This window comes from Typopeltis vanoorti, chromosome 9 (genome assembly GCF_054136105.1).
Source record: "Typopeltis vanoorti isolate ZY-2024b chromosome 9, IOZ_Tvanoo_1.0, whole genome shotgun sequence".
NCBI lineage: Eukaryota > Metazoa > Arthropoda > Arachnida > Uropygi > Thelyphonidae > Typopeltis > Typopeltis vanoorti.
Window position 1 is genome coordinate 73,312,889 of NC_143557.1, and position 18,175 is coordinate 73,331,063.

The window sequence follows — 18,175 nt, forward strand, 5'->3', positions numbered from 1 at the left end:
GACTTAGCCTCTTCTTTACCAAGACCGTACTGCATGGTGAAGAGTCACATCCTTCCAGAGGTGCCCCTGTTTTCGCAGAACAGTGCAAATCTAGACTGGAAAGTCAAAATATTCCAGAGGAAGGCAATGGCAAACCACCTGTGTACCTTGCCAAGAACATTCTACAAACATGCCAAAAATAAGAAAGTACGATATGGTGCTGAATGGTAAGACCCCCGGGCCTGAAGGCATCCAACATGCAGCTGGAGAAGAATAGAGGGCTTCCACAAGTAGAACTAGTTTTTATGATGTGTCTAGGTCAAACCCGGAAGGAAACTTGGTCACGGATGTTGCTGGTTGGAAAAGGAAGACTCACTGTTTCACAAGAAACTATAGGATTGAAACTTGGGATGTTAGAAGTATGAACCAAGGTAAGCTGGAAATAATAAAGATGGAAATGGAGCACAAGAAGCTGGATATATTGGGAATAAGTGAACTTAGATGGACAGGAATGGGCTATTTTCAGTCAGGGGACTACATGGTGTATTACTCAGGACATGAGACAAGTCGTAAAAATGGAGTATCTTTCTTAATCAGGAAAAAGATGGCTAGGTATGTATTAGGTTATAATCCAGTGAGTGACAGAATCGTTTCTCTCAGAGTGAGTGGACATCTGATGAATATGACCATCATTCAGGTTTATGCACCCACTACAGAGGCACCAGAAGAAAACATTGAAGAATTTTATGGCAAATTACAAGAAGTGATAGATGCAACACCAAAGTGCGATTTATGGCTACTTATCGGAGATTGGAATGCAAAAGTGGGAGAGACTGCAGAACAAGGAGTAACAGGTCATTTTGGTTTAGGTATTCATAACACTTCAGGGAAGAGATGCACAAAATTAGTTGTGCGTCTATTCCCTGAAGTGTCATCACAAAAAATATTATTTGCACAAAACTAGTTGAGTTTTGTGCAGATAATTCTTTGTTTTTGCTAACACCTGCTTTAAACAGCACAAAAGAAGATTGTACACATAGATATCCTCTGATGGGCAATACAGAAATCAAATTGACTATATGTTTGAACAAAGAAGATGGAGAAGTGCAATTCAGTCTGTCAAGACTTTTCCAGGCGCAGACTGTAGAACAGACCATGAGTTATTAGTGGCTACGATACATGTGAAATTACAGAAACTGAAAACAACACAAATATTGATCAGATATGATCTTGGAAACATACCAGCTGAATACAATATTAGTATACAGAACAGATTCAACACACTCAATTTGTATGAAAGAGAACCAGATGAACTATGGGAAGAGATTAAAGATATAATTAAAACAGAAGCAAAGAAGAATATTCCAACAGTTTGTAAGAAGAAGTTTAAATGGCTGTCAGAAAATGCCATCAAAACTGCTCAGGAAAGGAGGAAATTTGCAGGAAGTATGGCATTTGAATGCAGAGTTTCAATGACGAGCCAGAAGAGACAAGGAAAATTACTTTAACCATGAATGCCAACAAATAGAAGACCAAAACAAGAAAGGAAAATCAAGAGATCTTTTCAAAAAGATCAGAGAACTAACAGGGAAGTTTAATGCCAAGGTGACAAGTTAGAAAGCACCAGGAGGAGATGGAATACCCATTGAGCTGCTCAAAGCCCTGGGAAAAGAGGCAGTTAAAATTTTAACAGCTCTATGTCAGTGAATTTGGATCACAACTACATGGCCTAGGGAATGGAAAAAATCAGTTTATATGCCTTTATTGAAGAAAGGCGATGCAAAAAGTGCAAAAATTACAGAACTATAGCACTGATTTCTCATGCAAGTAAAGTCTTATTTAAGATCATTCAGAAAAGACTGGAATCATTCATGAAGAGAGAAATGCCAGATGAACAGCAGGATTTCAAAAAGGCAGAGGAACAAGAGATCAAATCACCAATGTGAGATGGATAATAGAAAGAGCACAGGAATATCAAAAGAATGTCTACCTTTTGTTTCCTTGACTATAGCAAGGCTTTTGACTCTGTAGATCATGTGAAACTGTGGAATGTGTTAAGAGCAATGGGAGTACCAGAGCATTTCATTATCCTTCTGAGGAATCTTTATTATGAACAAGAAGCTACTGTCCGAGCAGATCTTGGAGAAGCTGAGTATTTCACAATAGGTAAAGGGGTGCGACAAGGATGTATTTTATCTCCATAACCTGTTTAATTTGTACAGTGAATACATTTTAAGAATGGCTTTAATTCTTTAATTTCTTCCACCAATTTTAAATTTATTTAAAATTGGTGGAAGAAATAATAATTTGAGGTATGCAGATTATAACACCTTTCTAGCAGAATGCAAAGAAGATTTGGAGGAACTTATGAAAGTTAAAGAAGAAAGTGCTAAATATGGTCTTAAACTTAATCTCAAAAAGACAAAAGTTATGGCAACATGTGAACTTAATGATTTTGAAGTAGATGGGGGAAAATGGAAGCAGTTAACAATTTTGTGCTTCTAGGATTCCGAATTGATCAAGATGGTTATTGTAGAGAGAAATGCCAGATAATAATAAGTTAGAAGATTATTATTACTCGGAAAGAAAGTAATGACTAATTTAAGCAAGATCTTTAAAGATATTAGCCTCACAACAAAAATCAGAATCGTGAAAGCAAAGGTATTCTCTCTGACACTGTATGGATGTGAAAGTTGGACCCTGAGAAAGAGTGAAAGAAGGAAGATAGATGCATTTGAATTATGGGCTTGGAGACTCTTACTAAGAATACCATGGACTGCAAAGCAAACCAATAAATCAGTGATATACAGAATAAAGCCAGAATGCTCCCTTGAAGCTATAATCATCAAGCAAAAATTATCATACTTCGGACATATTATGCGAGCAAATGACAGTCTGGAGAAGATGATGATGTTTGCTAAAGTTGATGGAAGCAGGAGAAGAGGAAGACCAAGAATTAGATGGGTGGATGGAGTTTAAGAAGCAACTGGAATGCGCTTGGAAATTCTGAAAGATATGGCCAGGGACAGATCTGAATGGAGAATATATGTTCATAGAATCACCACGAGTCGAAAACAACTTGATGGAACATAACAATAACAATGAACTGGAAAAATTTGCCTTTGTTTTTTTAGTAATTCTTTATCTTTGTATTATTTGAAGATCAATATATAAATATATTTTGCTAGAAAAGTGGCGGAAAAATGGATTTTCAAAAAATGAAAATCATGTATAATAATTTATTTACTTTTGGCATTGGCTTAATGCATTGTTAATTAAATTATAAATTTTTTGTAATAATCCTAAGATAAAATACAATATTCTAGTGATTGTCATTTTTAGTGACCTTAACAGCCAGACACAGTTTATAGTAGGACTTGCATTATGTGCTCTCGGAGTTATTTGCTCTCCAGAAATGAGTAGGGATTTGGCAGGAGAGGTAGAAAGACTTTTGAAGACTTCAAATGCTTATATTAGAAAAAAGGTATATTTCAAATTATTTTTGACCTCTCACTTTGTGAACTGTAATGAACCTTGGTGATCAAATTATAATATATGAAGATTGATATTGGATTTATCAGAAGGTTAATAATTATCATATTTTAATAGAAAATACTTGGAAAAAATTCAGTTAAATAAAACATTCTTTTCACTTACACAGATTTTCATTAACATTAATTAGAAAAAACAAAGAGCTCCTCTGTGATCACATTTAAAAGTGACACTGTCATTGAGTTGGAAAGATATGGGTTTGTATACTGTACACAATATCTGGAACATTATAAGTGATTTTCACCCTAAGGTATGAGTTAGCTAGGCTCATAAGTAGGAGACAGGATTTCCTCCCACGTTTTCTCCTTTTCCCCCTGCAAAACTGAAAAAAAATCAGCCAAAGAATGTAATCAAGGATATAATTGTCAATGGGTTTGATTCATTGACATTTTTATTTTCATTGGCCTGGTTGGCTGAGTAGAATAGAATACCTCTCACAGCCATCAGGGCTGATTAAATCCCACTATGGATAATATTATTATTACATGACACCTCCAGGGAGTCCATGACTCATTGAGGGAGGACACCTACACTACAACTCTTCGTCTCCACCACTCAATCCACCTGCAACTACACCAACGGCATCTACTTCCCACCACCACCACCTAGTATTTTCACAAACATCCATGGTGGGATTCGAACCCACAGCCTTTTGGCTGGTTAGCATAGCCGCTAACCATATTCATCCATGTCTATGAATGCTTTTAGGTGGAAGTCACTGCTCAGTGTGAGATAGCATTCTGATTTTTGTAAGTATGAAGAGGCTTAAAAAATTTCCACATTTGGTCTCTAGAGTTGTACTAATGTACTGTGTGTGTGGAGAGAGAGAGAGAGAGAGAGAGAATTAACTACTGTATCTGGCAGTAGGTTTATTATGACAAGCTTACTTCACTCTGACTTTTTGGACTTATTAATAAAGAAAGAAAGATGGGATGGGTTAAACGAGCAAAAAAAAACGGCTATCTAGTTTTTGAGGAGTAGATTTTTTCCATGATGGTTGTGGATATGTGGAATGTGTAGTGTGCAACAAATGTAGTGTAAATGAGTTTAAGATGCAACATGGCTTGTTACTCATTGAGTGAGACTATACTGAGTCTGCTGGGATTACATGGAGATTCGTTAACGATGTTCATGTTCAGCAATGTAAGAGATTACTTAAACATCTTCAGTCTGTAAGGAACATAGACTTGGCTATAACTCTCCTAATGCTTTTGTGCATTTTTCCTGATCTATCTTCATCCAGATCTTTTTTATGGCAGTTACTTCCTACATTGCACATCTACAGTAAGGTACCTAAATCAACCTCTTTCTGTTTACTTATGGGATTTCAGTCCTTTGGCTGTTTTTAGTGTCTGATTTTCTAAGTGCATACATTTCCATCTTAATAGGGAGGGAGTGGAATGGACACATGGGCATTTTTCCTACAAGTGTTTAGTGGGAAACCTTAAAATATGGTGAGGAGAAATAAAAGAGAAATTTTAGTCTCAGAAATATTTATGGATAATTTTAAAGTGTCTTTAAATGTTTTTTTTGGCTCTTGACTTGTAAGCATAGTATATTTCAGTACATGTAGATTTTTGTTTACACGCATGATGTAATACTTAAGATGCATCTTTCATTATACATTGTTTAAAATTATGAAACAGCAGTTAAAGTCATGAAGTACCGTATATGTCGACGTATAAGACGAGGCCTAAATTTTAGGTTATTTTTACGTTTTAAGCTTATGTCGGTTGTATAAGACAACTCCCCAATTTCTTCTTTCTTGTATTAATGCAATGTTAGATGGCGTTGGTGTAGTTGCAGGTGGATTGAGTGGTGGAGACAGAGAGTTGTAGTGTAGGCGTCCTCCCTCGATGAGTCATGGACTCCCTGGAGGTGTCATGTAATAATAATAATAATACCCATAGTGGGATTTAATCAGCCCTGATGGCTGTGAGAGGTATTCTGCTCAGCCCAAAATATGTTGTTATTTTTATATCTGTGCATATGTTATTTTTTTGCATGGCATAGATTTAGTATTTATGCGAATTATCCTAATTAAAAGTGATTAGCCCCAATTTTAACTAATTATCAATTTTGCATTTTTTTGAAATTTTAGGATTATTAAAATTGTTATCATTTAAAATCATGGAACCAGCAACAAAATGAAGAAAGTATGAAACTCGATTTAAAATAATTGTAATTGAAATGGCACAGCAAACTAATAACTGTGCTGCTGCAAGAAAGTTTGACATAACTGAGAAGATGGTAAGAGAATGGAGGAAGAAAGAAGATATTCTAAAAAAAATTACCAAAGACAAAATGTGTGATGAGAACGGGGATCACCCGATGGCTGCAACTGGAAAATCAGAATGGATATTCGAACAAAGGCAGAATGGTTATTTTGTTACGAGAAATATGATAATCTTCTAGAAGAAAATAACACAAAAATTGCTGTTATACCAGTTGTTTAACTTCTATATTGCAACCCACTAGACGTCTGCTTGAACAAACCATTTAAAAATCACATGCGAGAAGAGTGGAATAATTGGATGTTGACTGGTGAAAAATCATTTACAAACGGTGGATCTATGCACGCTGCATCACTTGATATGTTGTGCAATTTTGAGATCAAAGCATTGAATAAAGTAAAAGTAGAGACTGTAATAAAATCATTTAAAAAGTGTGGTATCTCTAATCTTATGGATAGTACAGAAGATGATCTGTTGTGGGACACTGATGACAATGAAAACGAAATCAATTCACCAAATTCGAACTGGGATCCATATTATGATCGTTTAAACCAGGGTTTCTCAAACTGTGTTCCGCAGAACACTAGTGTTCTGTGGAAGGTGAATAGGTGTTCCGTGAGAAGTTCTGGAATTTGTCATTTTAGTTTTCTAAGCATTTTTCATGAATAAATATTTTATAGTAAAAATATTCTGAGGAGAATAATATTTGTGAATATGTCGAACAGCTCAGACCCAGAACACCTAATAACATCTGTGTATCGTTAATTTTCACACATCGAAACCTTTCAACATTTGGAAAAGGGAATGCCGCTGTTTATGACTGGTCATAAAAATTGCCTGTAAGCCCCTTACAACAATTGGTGTCATATCCTCTGTTCTCAAAATTGAAGGAAATGACATCTGTGTAACAAATGTCAGTGACCAAGCAGCATATTTTTAAACATGGAAATATTCATGAATTATCATTAATTTTTACACATTGAAATCTTTCAACAATCGGGAAAGAGAATACCGCCGTTTATGACTGATCATAAAAATTGCCTGCAAGCTGATTACAACAATGGGCGGCATGTTCTCAAAACTGAACGAAATAACATCTGTGTTGCAAATGTCAGTGACCAATCAGCAAAGAAGTATAAAGAAAATACTTTCTTCGCAAGTTCGTATTGCAGTGTGTAAGTGCTTGTTCTGAAACCGGAGTGCCGTGATTTTTTTAAAAGTAATAGGAATACAGAGTTAAAATTAATATGAATAAGAGACAAGGCACTTTGTTTAATTTTGGTATTAAGAAATCTCTTATTGAAGGTGTTTGTGATGGAACAGATAGTGAGTCATCCACCTCAAGCCTACAAAGATCTCCAGGATGTACAAAAGGAGGGGAAAACTACCAGCCCACAGGAGAAAAAGTCTGCATTCACTCGTAAGCACTTATAATAATAATATAAATATATTTGGTGATCAGAATGGGATATGTCAATGAAACTCAGCACAAATTAATTTAATCATGTTTGCCTGAAGAAACTACGACACATGCTACAAGATTTCATTAGTCCAGTGATTAATAACTAATTTAAATGTAATTTATATTTGTCAACATGCCACACCGTATACATAAGTGTACTAATACTCTTTATGATTATGCATAATTAATTATTAATACTTATGTTAATGTATGAACTTTAAAAAATTTTGGAAAGGTATTTATGAGTAAATTTGTTGGGACCGGGCCCCCGGAAAAAAAAAAAAATCAGCTAATGCCTTTTTATTCCCGTATATAGGGAGTAGGCAAGGCGGCTTTTAAAAAAGAATTCTTCTTACTCTTTTAACTAATTTTATAATTAATATCTGATTTATTTCGAACTGTTTAATTTTTGTTAGTGAACATTTTATCAAATCATTGTTTTTACATTATTTAATACAGTTTAGTACTTTTCTTACAAGTATTGTTACAATTCATATTTACTTTTGTGTGTTGCAGTCTTTTTTTACAATTTTGCATTATTCATTTACTTTTATATTATTCGACATTTCTTATTTATAATCTTATTGTTTTTCATACTAAAGTTACCTTTACAACACAATTTTATTTGTTTTTATTATAGCTCTGACAAATATTGGAATTTGAATATTATTGAAAAAATACCCATGGATTCTTGTTTAAAGACAGGAACTTTAACACAAGAAGGATTAAGTACTTCTGCTGACATCTACTTGTATGATTGGAGAAGATATGGAATTGGAAACTGTGGATTCTTCAAAAGCTAATATTAAAGAACAAGAGTCATCTAAGAACAGACCAAAACGGAAGTACCATGAAAGTTATTTAAATATTTAACGTGTATTGGCAATACACATGCTCCTGATGCAATGTGTGTTTTATGTAATAAAATACTAGTAAACAATTCTTTGGCTCCAGCTAAACTTCCTAGGCACTTCGAAACGAAACACACTGATTACAAAGGAAAAGATATACATTTTTTTAAGAGAAAACTTGACTCGCTAGAAAAATCTAAACTTCAAATGGATACAATTGCTATAACTGAAAATGCAACAGAGGAGTCTTTTCGCATGAGTTACCGCATTGCACTTCATGGTGAAGCTCATACAATTGGTGAGACGCTCATTAAGCCTTGTGTGAAAGACATTGCATCATGCATGTTAAACAAGCAGGTTGCTAAAAAAATAGATGCAGTACAATTATCAAATGATACTGTTTCAAGCAGCATCAAAGATCTTTCTGCTGACATAGAAAAAGAGCTAATTCATCGACTTAGACTTTGCAGTGAATATTCATTGCAAATGGATGAATCTACAAATTTCACAGGACTTGCTGTATTACTAGTGTTTGTTCGTTACATATTTGATAAAAAATTTGATTTACTCGTGTGAATATCTACAAGAAAAACTACTGGAGAAGATATATTCAACTGTATTAATAATTATATTACAAAACAGGAAATCAGTTGGGAGAAGTATTTTGATATTTGTACAGATGGTGCTCAAGCAATGGTAGGAAAGATGAAGGGAGTTGCAACACGTATCCTGCAAGTAGCTACAAGAGTCACCAAAAGTCACTGTGTTTTACATAGACAAGCACTAGTAACAAAAAAGAATTCCTACATATTTAAAAACTATTTTGGATGAAGCCGTAAAAATGATCAACTATGTAAAATCTCGACCACTTCAATCCAGATTATTTAAAATTTTGTGCGATGAAATGGGTAGTGCACATAACGCACTTTTATTACATACTGAAGTGAGATGGCTATCCAGAGGAAAATCATTATTGAGGCTTTTTGAACTTTGTAGTGAGTTAATGGTCTTCTTGATGTCACATAATTTAGGACAAAATTTTATGAATTATTGGGAAATTCTTCATGGTTGATGATTCTTGCGTATCTGGCAAATATTTTTACAAAGTGCGATGAAATTAACTTATCATTACAAGGAAAAAAATTACAATTTTTAATACAAGAGATAAAATTGCATCTTTTGATAGGAAGTTGCAATTCTGGATTTCTACAGTTGAACAGAATAATTTTGATTGTTTTCCCACCTTGCATGAATTTTTGCCTGAAATAAATTCTAAAGTAAATGAAGAAGTATCTAACATAATTTTAGAACACTTGCATGACTTGCAATCAACCCTTTTGCAATATTTTCCAAAATCCAGTGAGGACAATTCCTGGGTTCTGAATCCATTTACAGTGACAGCTAAGGCAGCAGGCTTCAGTGCAAGTGATTATGAAAATCTAATTGACTTAATTAGTGACTCTGATTTAAAACAAAAATACAAGGAACTGTCAATAAATGATTTCTGGACAAATTTAACAGAAGAGTACCCCAGCTTGTCAAAACTAGTTATTCTTGTTTTACTTCCTTTTACGACATATTTATGCGAGGCAAGATTTTCATATTATGCTGCAACCAAATCAAAGTCCAGGAACAGACTTGATGCTACACCAAATATGAGAATTCAACTTTCTAATATTGTGCCTAATATCAAAAGAATTTGTAATTCAAAGACCCAAAAACATCAGAGTCATTAAGAACTTAATTTGCAATATACGTGTTTTACTATTTTTATGTGTTTTGTTTTTACTAATCAACATTTGACAATAAATGATTGTTTTTTCTTAACGCTTAGGTTTGCTCATTTATTTTATTTATATTTACCTACCCTACAAAACCAGCAAACAGGAGAAAAAGTCTGCATTCACTCATAAGTACTTATAATAATAATATAAATTTTTGGTGATCAGAATGGGATATGTCAATGAAAATCAGCACAAATTAATTTAATGATGGTTTAATCGATGTTTAATTAATTATCAATTATTAATTAACAATAAAATTAGCTAAATTATCAATTAATTATTAATTAATACATTACAAAATAACCAAGTGTGATTTAAACAATTAATCTGAAGAACTATTTTCAACAGATGAAGAAAATAAATATGAATATTGAGATTAATAATTATTATTTGTTTTTTAAGACTTATATCTATTGTAATATTTTAAATAAATTTATGTAACAAAAAATTAATCTGATTTGTTTATAAACACTGCCTGTTTTCTTATATAACGATGTACTGTAACTACCTAAATGTTCATCGAAGAAATTAAGCTTCCCTTTTTATACTCGCTGTATAAGATGACCCATCATTTTGAGGGGTTTTCTATAGTATTTGAGAGTCGTCTATATGCCAACATATACAGTATATCATATCTGATAATTACTAACACACCAGTTCATATCAAATGCATAGTCATAAGATAAAAAAGCAAATGAGGTAAAAGCTGTATGAAGTGAATAAACTTTGTCAACTTGAATAGAACATTTTCATGAAAACATGGGAACTAGTGTTTCCTATATGTAATGTGACATAACTGTAAAGCTTCATGTTGTGATTTTTAGTTAAATAATTTTAATAACTGTACAGGTTTTCAACATGGGGTACTTAAGGATCAAAGCTGTATAACTGAGAGTAAACCTTCATATACCCTTTAAAGAGAAGCGGAGAACCGACCAGCGCTTCTCAGCTAATGTCCAATTCTCACCTTCTTGTGGTGCACCCTGTTAGGTATCTACCTGGATACTGAACAAATGAGAATGGGCTGGCAAATTGAGATTTAGCTGACAAAATTATATTCTTATTGGCTTAAACCACAATATAAAATAATGGTACAACGTGACAGAATTTCATGTTGGCTGGGGTGTCACCCAGTAAAACAAGGTCCCCATTGTTTTTGCCAGGGAACCAGGGCAAACAGCGAATAGTCAGCTACTTGAACAAATTCTGAAACACACCCCAACTCAACATCACCAGAGTTTAAGATTAGTACTATCAACATAAGAAGCCTGAATGGCAAAGAAATGGAGTTAGCTGAGAAATTTGGATAAATACCAGATCAACATAATAGGGGTGACTGAAACAAAAAAAAAGACAAAAACTGGTGAGATCTTTCTGAGCAATAAATACAAAATGTTATATTCAGGCCATGACAATCAAGGAAAAGAAGAAGCAGCCATAGTATTCATCAAAAAATACGAGGCTAATCTTCTTGAATGGCAAGCAGTCTCAGGTAGAGTGATGTGGGCAAATATCAGAATGGGGAACTGGACAATGAGACTTATTTATACCTATGGTCCAACAGAAGGTTCTACTAAGGTAGAAGTGGAGGAATTTTTTGAGGCTTTAGAGAAAGCAACTGACACAATAAAAAAGGAAAAGTTGGTCCTTGTGGGAACTCTGAATAGCAGAGTAGAAAATGATTGTCAGACATACAGAAATATTTCTGGAAAATTTAGAGAAACGAGCAAAGCTAATAATAATTTCTGCTCAGGACATGGACTGGTTATTACTAACACCATATTCCAACATAAAAATGTCCACAAATTCACATGGAGAGAAGAGGCAAGAAATAAGAAAAGTCTCATTGACTATGTTATTGTTGTTGGTGATGTTTTCACACTGGTGCAGGACACTAGAGTGTACAGAGGATTTGAAATTGGAAGTGATCGCCATTTAGTCTTGAGCAAGATAAAATTGAATTTCATACTGAAAAAAAAGAACATGTTAGAAAGTTTTAAATCCAATAAAAGTTGAGCAGCTCTCAGATGGAAACTGTAGACTAAAATATACAAACATTATCCAAAAAAAAAAATGGAAGAGTTTCAGAACAGGAACCAAACCATGGAGATTCAGTGGCAAATCCTGAAGAAAACATTGATTCAGCCAGAGAGGTATGTGGTGAGGTTGTCTGCAAGATTAGAAAATCAGAATTATATGGTGGTCACAGGAGGTTAAAGAGGCAGTGAAGGAAAAGAAGAAAGCATATCAAAAGTTCCTGGCAAACAAATCAGCTTGTGCTCTTAGAGAATACAGAGACAAATGTAAGAAAGCTAAACACTGTGTAAAACTAGCTGAACAAAAGTCATGGGAAGACTTTGGTAAGAACATAGAAAATAAATATCAAGAAGGTGGCAAAATATTCTGGAGGCTGTTGAAAAAACTCAGAAATGGAGGAAAGAGCATTGTAAAAGGAATCAAAGCTGATAAAAGTGACATGAAAACTGGTGAAAAAGATATCCTTGATGTATGGAGTAATTTCATTTAGCAATTCGAAAAATTGCTAAATGAAACAAGCAATGATGACAGCACAGTAGTAAAGAACACAGCAAATAGGCAATTAGGAAGACATATCCATACTTGAAGTAGAAAAAGCCATCATAGGCTTGAAATGTGGAAAGGCAGCAGGAGTAGATGATATTTGACCAGAAATGCTGAAATATGGTGGTATAAAACTCTTACAGTGGCTGCACTGCATAGTTCAGAAAGCCTGGACAGAAGGACAAATTCCTGATGATTGGAGTAGAGCTCTAATAGTACCCATATATAAAAAGGGAAATAAAACTGCATGTGAGAATTACAGAGGTATTTCCCTACTGAGTGTTCCTGGCAAGATATATGCAAGTATACTTGAGAAACGATTGAGAAGAAATGTGGAAGAAAAGCTTGGTGAAGAACAAGCTGGATTCAGGCCAAATAGAGGCTGTCAGGATCAGATCTTCACTTTACGACAAATAGTTGAGGATGCATGGGAATATAACAAAGATCTCTATTTAAGTTTTATAGATCTGGAAAAGGCATATGACAAGTTGCCAAGAGAAAAGCTATTCAAAATGCTACAGTTGTGTGGTGTCAATGGAGTATTATATCAAGCAATACTTAGTCTTTATTTGAGTTAGCAGTTAGAATTGAAGGAAGTACAGGAAGGTGGTTTAATGTTAAATCTAGTGTCAGATAAGGATGTACATTATCTCATCTCATCTTCCTTTTACCCTCTTTTACCTTGCGGTGTCAAGGGTTTATTAATGATCGGACCTCAAACCGTTCACAGGATAAGGTGGTCAGCCATACGCTTGTATCCTATGTCCTGTAATGTTGAATTCTCAAGGCTGGTTTGCCTGCTTTGCAGGGATGAAAAACCCCAGGATAAACTGGGGGGAAAACCCTACTGTCCATGCTCAACACCGGGTAACTTGGCTGTGGCTGAGGAAGATCCTTCAGCTCCTCACGTCACTGACTGGAATCGAAACTAGGACACTCCTTCCCGAGGCATATGGTTGCGAAGCACACGGCCACCATCCGCACTGTTATTTATTATCCATATGGATCACATTATGAAGGAAAGGTATTAAACTTGATATCAAAATTGGAGATGTTAATCTCAGCTCTTTGTTTTATGCAGATGATGTTATACTTTTAAATACATCCAGTCTGCAAGATTCTTTGACTATATTGAATAACTGTTGTAATAGATTTGGTATGAAGGTCAGCAATAGCAAGACAATGAAAATAGGCAGAAGCATTGAAAATATCAATGGCATTGTGAATGGAGAACCTATAGAACAAGTAAAACATTTCTGCTACTTAGCCATGATTTTTAGTGAAGATGGTAAATTAAATATAGAAATAAACAACATAATCAGCAAAGCTGGTATGGCAGGAAGTCAACTGAATAAATTTATATGGAATAAGAGAGAAATTAGTCAAAACACTAAATTAGCTGTATACAAGACAGTGTTCGAACCAATTTTAACGTATGGATCTGAGAGCTGGGTTAGAAGTAAAACACTTGACAAAAGACTAGAGACTACAGATATGAGAGTTCCTGAAAAATGCATTAACAAATTAGAGGTATTAACAAATGGCATCAGTGGCAATATCATATTAAAAACAAGGATATTAGGAAAGGACTTAACATTGTTAGTATCCAGGAATGTGTTAGCAGAGCTAATCTTAGGTGGTATGGTTACTTAAACAGAATGGGAGAGAAAAGATTAGCAAAACAAGTGTTCTCTGCCAGATTGGCAGGAAAAAAAAAAAGACCCATTGGAACGCCAAAGAAAAACCCAGAGAAAAACTCTGCGACCTAAATATGAGACCGGCCGACTTACCTTCAATTGAAAAAGCTGTGATAAAGGTTCTTTGTAACCGAGTTGGGATTCAAACCCAGGTCTTTCCATCGTAAGGGCATTATCAAAACCAATCGAGCTACTGAGGCTCGATCATCAAAATGTTTAATCAGTAAAGTATAATTTGACAGTCTTATTTAATACTAAGGTTCTAAAATCTGCTTAGCTATAACTTTCTAATTCTGTATATAAAACATTTTGTTTTAAAAAGATTTTTTTTCACAAATGAAAGGTCACAAGACCTATAACACACATCAGTGCTTAGTTGTGTGGGTAAGAAGAAATTTGTTAACACAGTTTTTTGGATAGTTTGGGGAAGACAGAATAAGAGAGGCCATTCCAAAAGCCAGAGATTGAAATGGAATGAAAGAGGAGAAGTTACCTGCTGCTGCTCTTTTTTTTTTTTTACAGTTTTCAAAAAAAATGGAGGAATAGTAGTGACCCATTCAGCATAGTAGGACTGGTGAAATTCTGAGAGAGAAGGTCATCATGTTATCTGATTGCCATCTTTTGAATAGCATTAGGTAATGCTAATAAAGCTCAGTTGCACCACCTTAAATGTGTGAGCAGTATTCTATGTTTGGGTAGATTGGGATGCATGTGTGCACACACAATGTTAGTAGTTGGAAGTTTTTTCACTGGTTATACTATAAATTAAAGATACCAAGAAATTATATACTTGGTTTAATCCTTTATCCAAGTGTAAGCAAACAAAGTTTGTGCCTGAAGTAATTTCAGGACTGGGACAACTCGTATATAGAAGCTAGTGACTTCACATCACTTACCTTAGTACACTTGGATAAAGGATTACACTAAGCATATAATTTCTTGGAACCTTTAATTTATAGTATAACCTGGAAAAACTTCCAACAACTATCTCTAATCCAGAATATTTTAATAATAAGGTGTGACACCTTTTGGCTACTAGTATATGAAAATATTACTTCTGCATTACTTCAACCTTAGTATCACATCTGGGTCTGCCTCCCACTGACGAGATCTTGTTTTCGTTTGTTTTTCACTTTGATTTTATTTCACTGGTGCTAGTGGTGATTTTGTTCCCACTAGCACTGTTTTTTTTAAAATAAATATTAAGATTGCTGGAGTGCAGTTAATATCTGCATTACGGGATTACTTTTAGCAGTATCACGGCTGCCATTTTAGCTCAAATAAAGCATTTGCTGGTGGTAGCATTCTTTCTGTATCATGAGATTATTTAATTCTCGGTCTTACAACTGAAACGTTTTTTTCTTACAATCAAACGCAGAGGTTTTAGTCTTTTTCCCACTTGAGATAGTGGTATCAATTCCTCCAAAGGTGTAAACTCTAGGAATTGAAATTCCTGGAATGTGAAGAAGCAACGTAGGTAACTAAGGTTTTAAAAGAGATAGTCTGCATAAACAAGATTTATTCTTTCACCCCTTATGACAAATGGAAATATTTTATTGTAGTAAAAGATGTAGAAACAAGGGACAAACTATTACAAGGTTTTTCTTTTGAAGGCAGCACAGTTATTCCTGTAATGGTCGGGAGCCAGGTAAAAACAGTAAAAATCGAAAGATTTTCGATGGGATAGATAGAGAATAGTAATGAAATTCTTATACAGACGTTTTCGAAATGGGGTAAGATTAGTAATATACGAAAGGGTTTATCAGGTGAAGAAATCCAAACTGGTTTTCTGGTGATGTCACCTTCACAATGGATACGAAAACGCCCGTACCAAATTTTGTCAACGTTGGTACAACCCGAGTGTGGTAAACTATCCCAGAGTACAACGGCAGTGCCTGCGTTGTGGTTCATACAATTACTTGGGTGGTAACTGCCCCAAATCTAAATGTTTCAACTGCATGGAGATCGGACATATTGCTAATAAGTGCCTCAAACCCTGTCAGAAATGCGAAAGTTCTGAACACCGCATTAACACCTGTCCTTTTAGAACTTTTGTGGAATGAGTGGGAGTAGAGCCAATTAGAACACCATATATATATATATATATATATATATATATATATATATATATATATATCAGAGAGGCATAATGAAGAGTTCCCGGATCTTCAGTCTAGTAAAAATGGCACTTTTAAACAAACTTTGTAAAATCACAAAAAGTGTGTGGCCAAATCAGTTAGAAATTAGCCCCAAAATTCCAGATCTGTGGGACCAACTTTCCCAGTCAAATGCTGATGGAACAATAGTTGAAATTACCAATAATGAATGTAATATAACAACTGAACAGGTACAAAATGAAATGCAAAAACATGCAACTATTCTACAAGGAGAAATTGGAGAAGAAACAGAAAAGCAAGGAAAAGACAACTCAAAGAACTTAATATGCAGACAAGATCATCAAAAAGGAAAGATGAATTAATAAAAAAAAATTGAAGATAAACAAAAAAATTAGAAACAGGAACTACATCTGAAAAGAAAAAGAAGTAATAAAAAATGTAAATATGGAGATGGCTCTGGATCATCAAATGAAAACTTCAGAATTATGGATTATGAAGAACCAACTCATGCTAATAAAGAAAAAGCAAGAGATACCATTAAAGAATATATAATGAAGTTTACCAATTCAAAGTTTTCTCAGTACAGTTATCACCCATGAAAAGAAAATAACCAGCTTCCAAATCAAGAACGATAGGCATGAAATTGAAATAATGGAAAGCAACTGGAAAACAGTTGACAGGAAGCAGGTTACACAATTGTTCCTTAACAGATTGAAGACCTCATCAGGTTCATCCAAAACTTAGAAGTTAAAGACTTACCAGTGACGCTTCATTAATCATAGCATCTCTTTTCTTCATTGCCTCATTAAATGTATGAGGATTCCACAGGTAAATTAAACAAACTATATGGAAACTTATGCTATGCCATAATATCAGGTTTTTGTTTTTCCAAGAAACATATTTCTGCAGATGCAAAATTATGAAAAGTTTAAGAGATATCTTCTTCTTTCTTATTGGAGCTTTGAAATATTTAACAGCGATGGAGTAGGAGTTCTTATTCTTGCCTCCCCCCCCTCCTCCTTGGGTCTTTCTTTAAAATCCAAAGGGATGCAGAAAGGAGAATCTTGACAATAGATTGGAAATACTGTGGATGTGTAATAAGGTTTATAAATGTTTATGCTCCATCCAGTGGAACAGTTAGATGAAAATTCTTCCAAGAATTGTTGACACTCTGTTCAAATTGGAATAATGTTACCTGAAATTGGGATACGTGGTTAAAATTCAGAAAAGCAGTAAAGCCGAATATGACGGAATGGGGAAAGGAGCAGGCTTTCCTCAAAAGGAAAAAGTTGAAAGACCTGTATAAAGAGAGAAGCTGGTTCATAACAAACCAACACAATGGTATAGAATGTAGCAACATCATTAGAAACATTAACATAGAGATAGAACTGGAAAGGCAGAAACAAGTAGAAGAAAGAAATATTAAGATAAGAATACAGCAGATAGCCCTTCAACTGCATTCTTCAATAGACAATAAAACTATTAATGTTCTAAGAGTTATAATTTCCAACAGTACTATTGTCTTCAAACAGAATTTTGCAAAGAAAATACTATCACTCACATCTGTGTTGATGGAGAAGACATGTCCACCACTCAAGACATCCTTGACTCCTTCCAAAACCACTACAAATATCTGTTTGAAGACAATAGTAACTGCTGGAAATCATAACTCGTGGAACATTAGTTTTCGTGGTCATATCCAAGATGGGTTTGACAGACCCATTACAGCATCTGAAGTTACCACAGCCTATAAAGAATGCCAGACAAGAAAATCCCCACGACCTGATGGTCTAGGGATAGAACTTTATTGGGAGGCCTGGGATTTTAGTCTTCCCTTCTTTATACTATTTAATTTCTCTCTCTCATCAGGACACATACCAAGTGAATTTGTAGCAGGCCATACTGTCCTCATTCCTAAA

The 18,175-nt window shown here is 34.6% G+C and overlaps 1 protein-coding gene across 3 annotated transcripts in view; it reads left to right on the top strand.

The window, feature by feature from the left end:
- Positions 1 to 18,175, top strand: part of LOC150103156 (AP-1 complex subunit gamma-1-like) — a 418,791-nt gene that overhangs the window by 56,109 nt on the left and 344,507 nt on the right. For all 3 annotated transcript variants that reach the window (XM_090398388.1, XM_090398390.1, XM_090398391.1), the window contains exon 4: positions 3,322 to 3,463. In XM_090398388.1, coding sequence (XP_090254514.1) covers positions 3,322 to 3,463 — 142 coding nt within the window. The remainder of the gene's footprint in view (positions 1 to 3,321; positions 3,464 to 18,175) is intronic.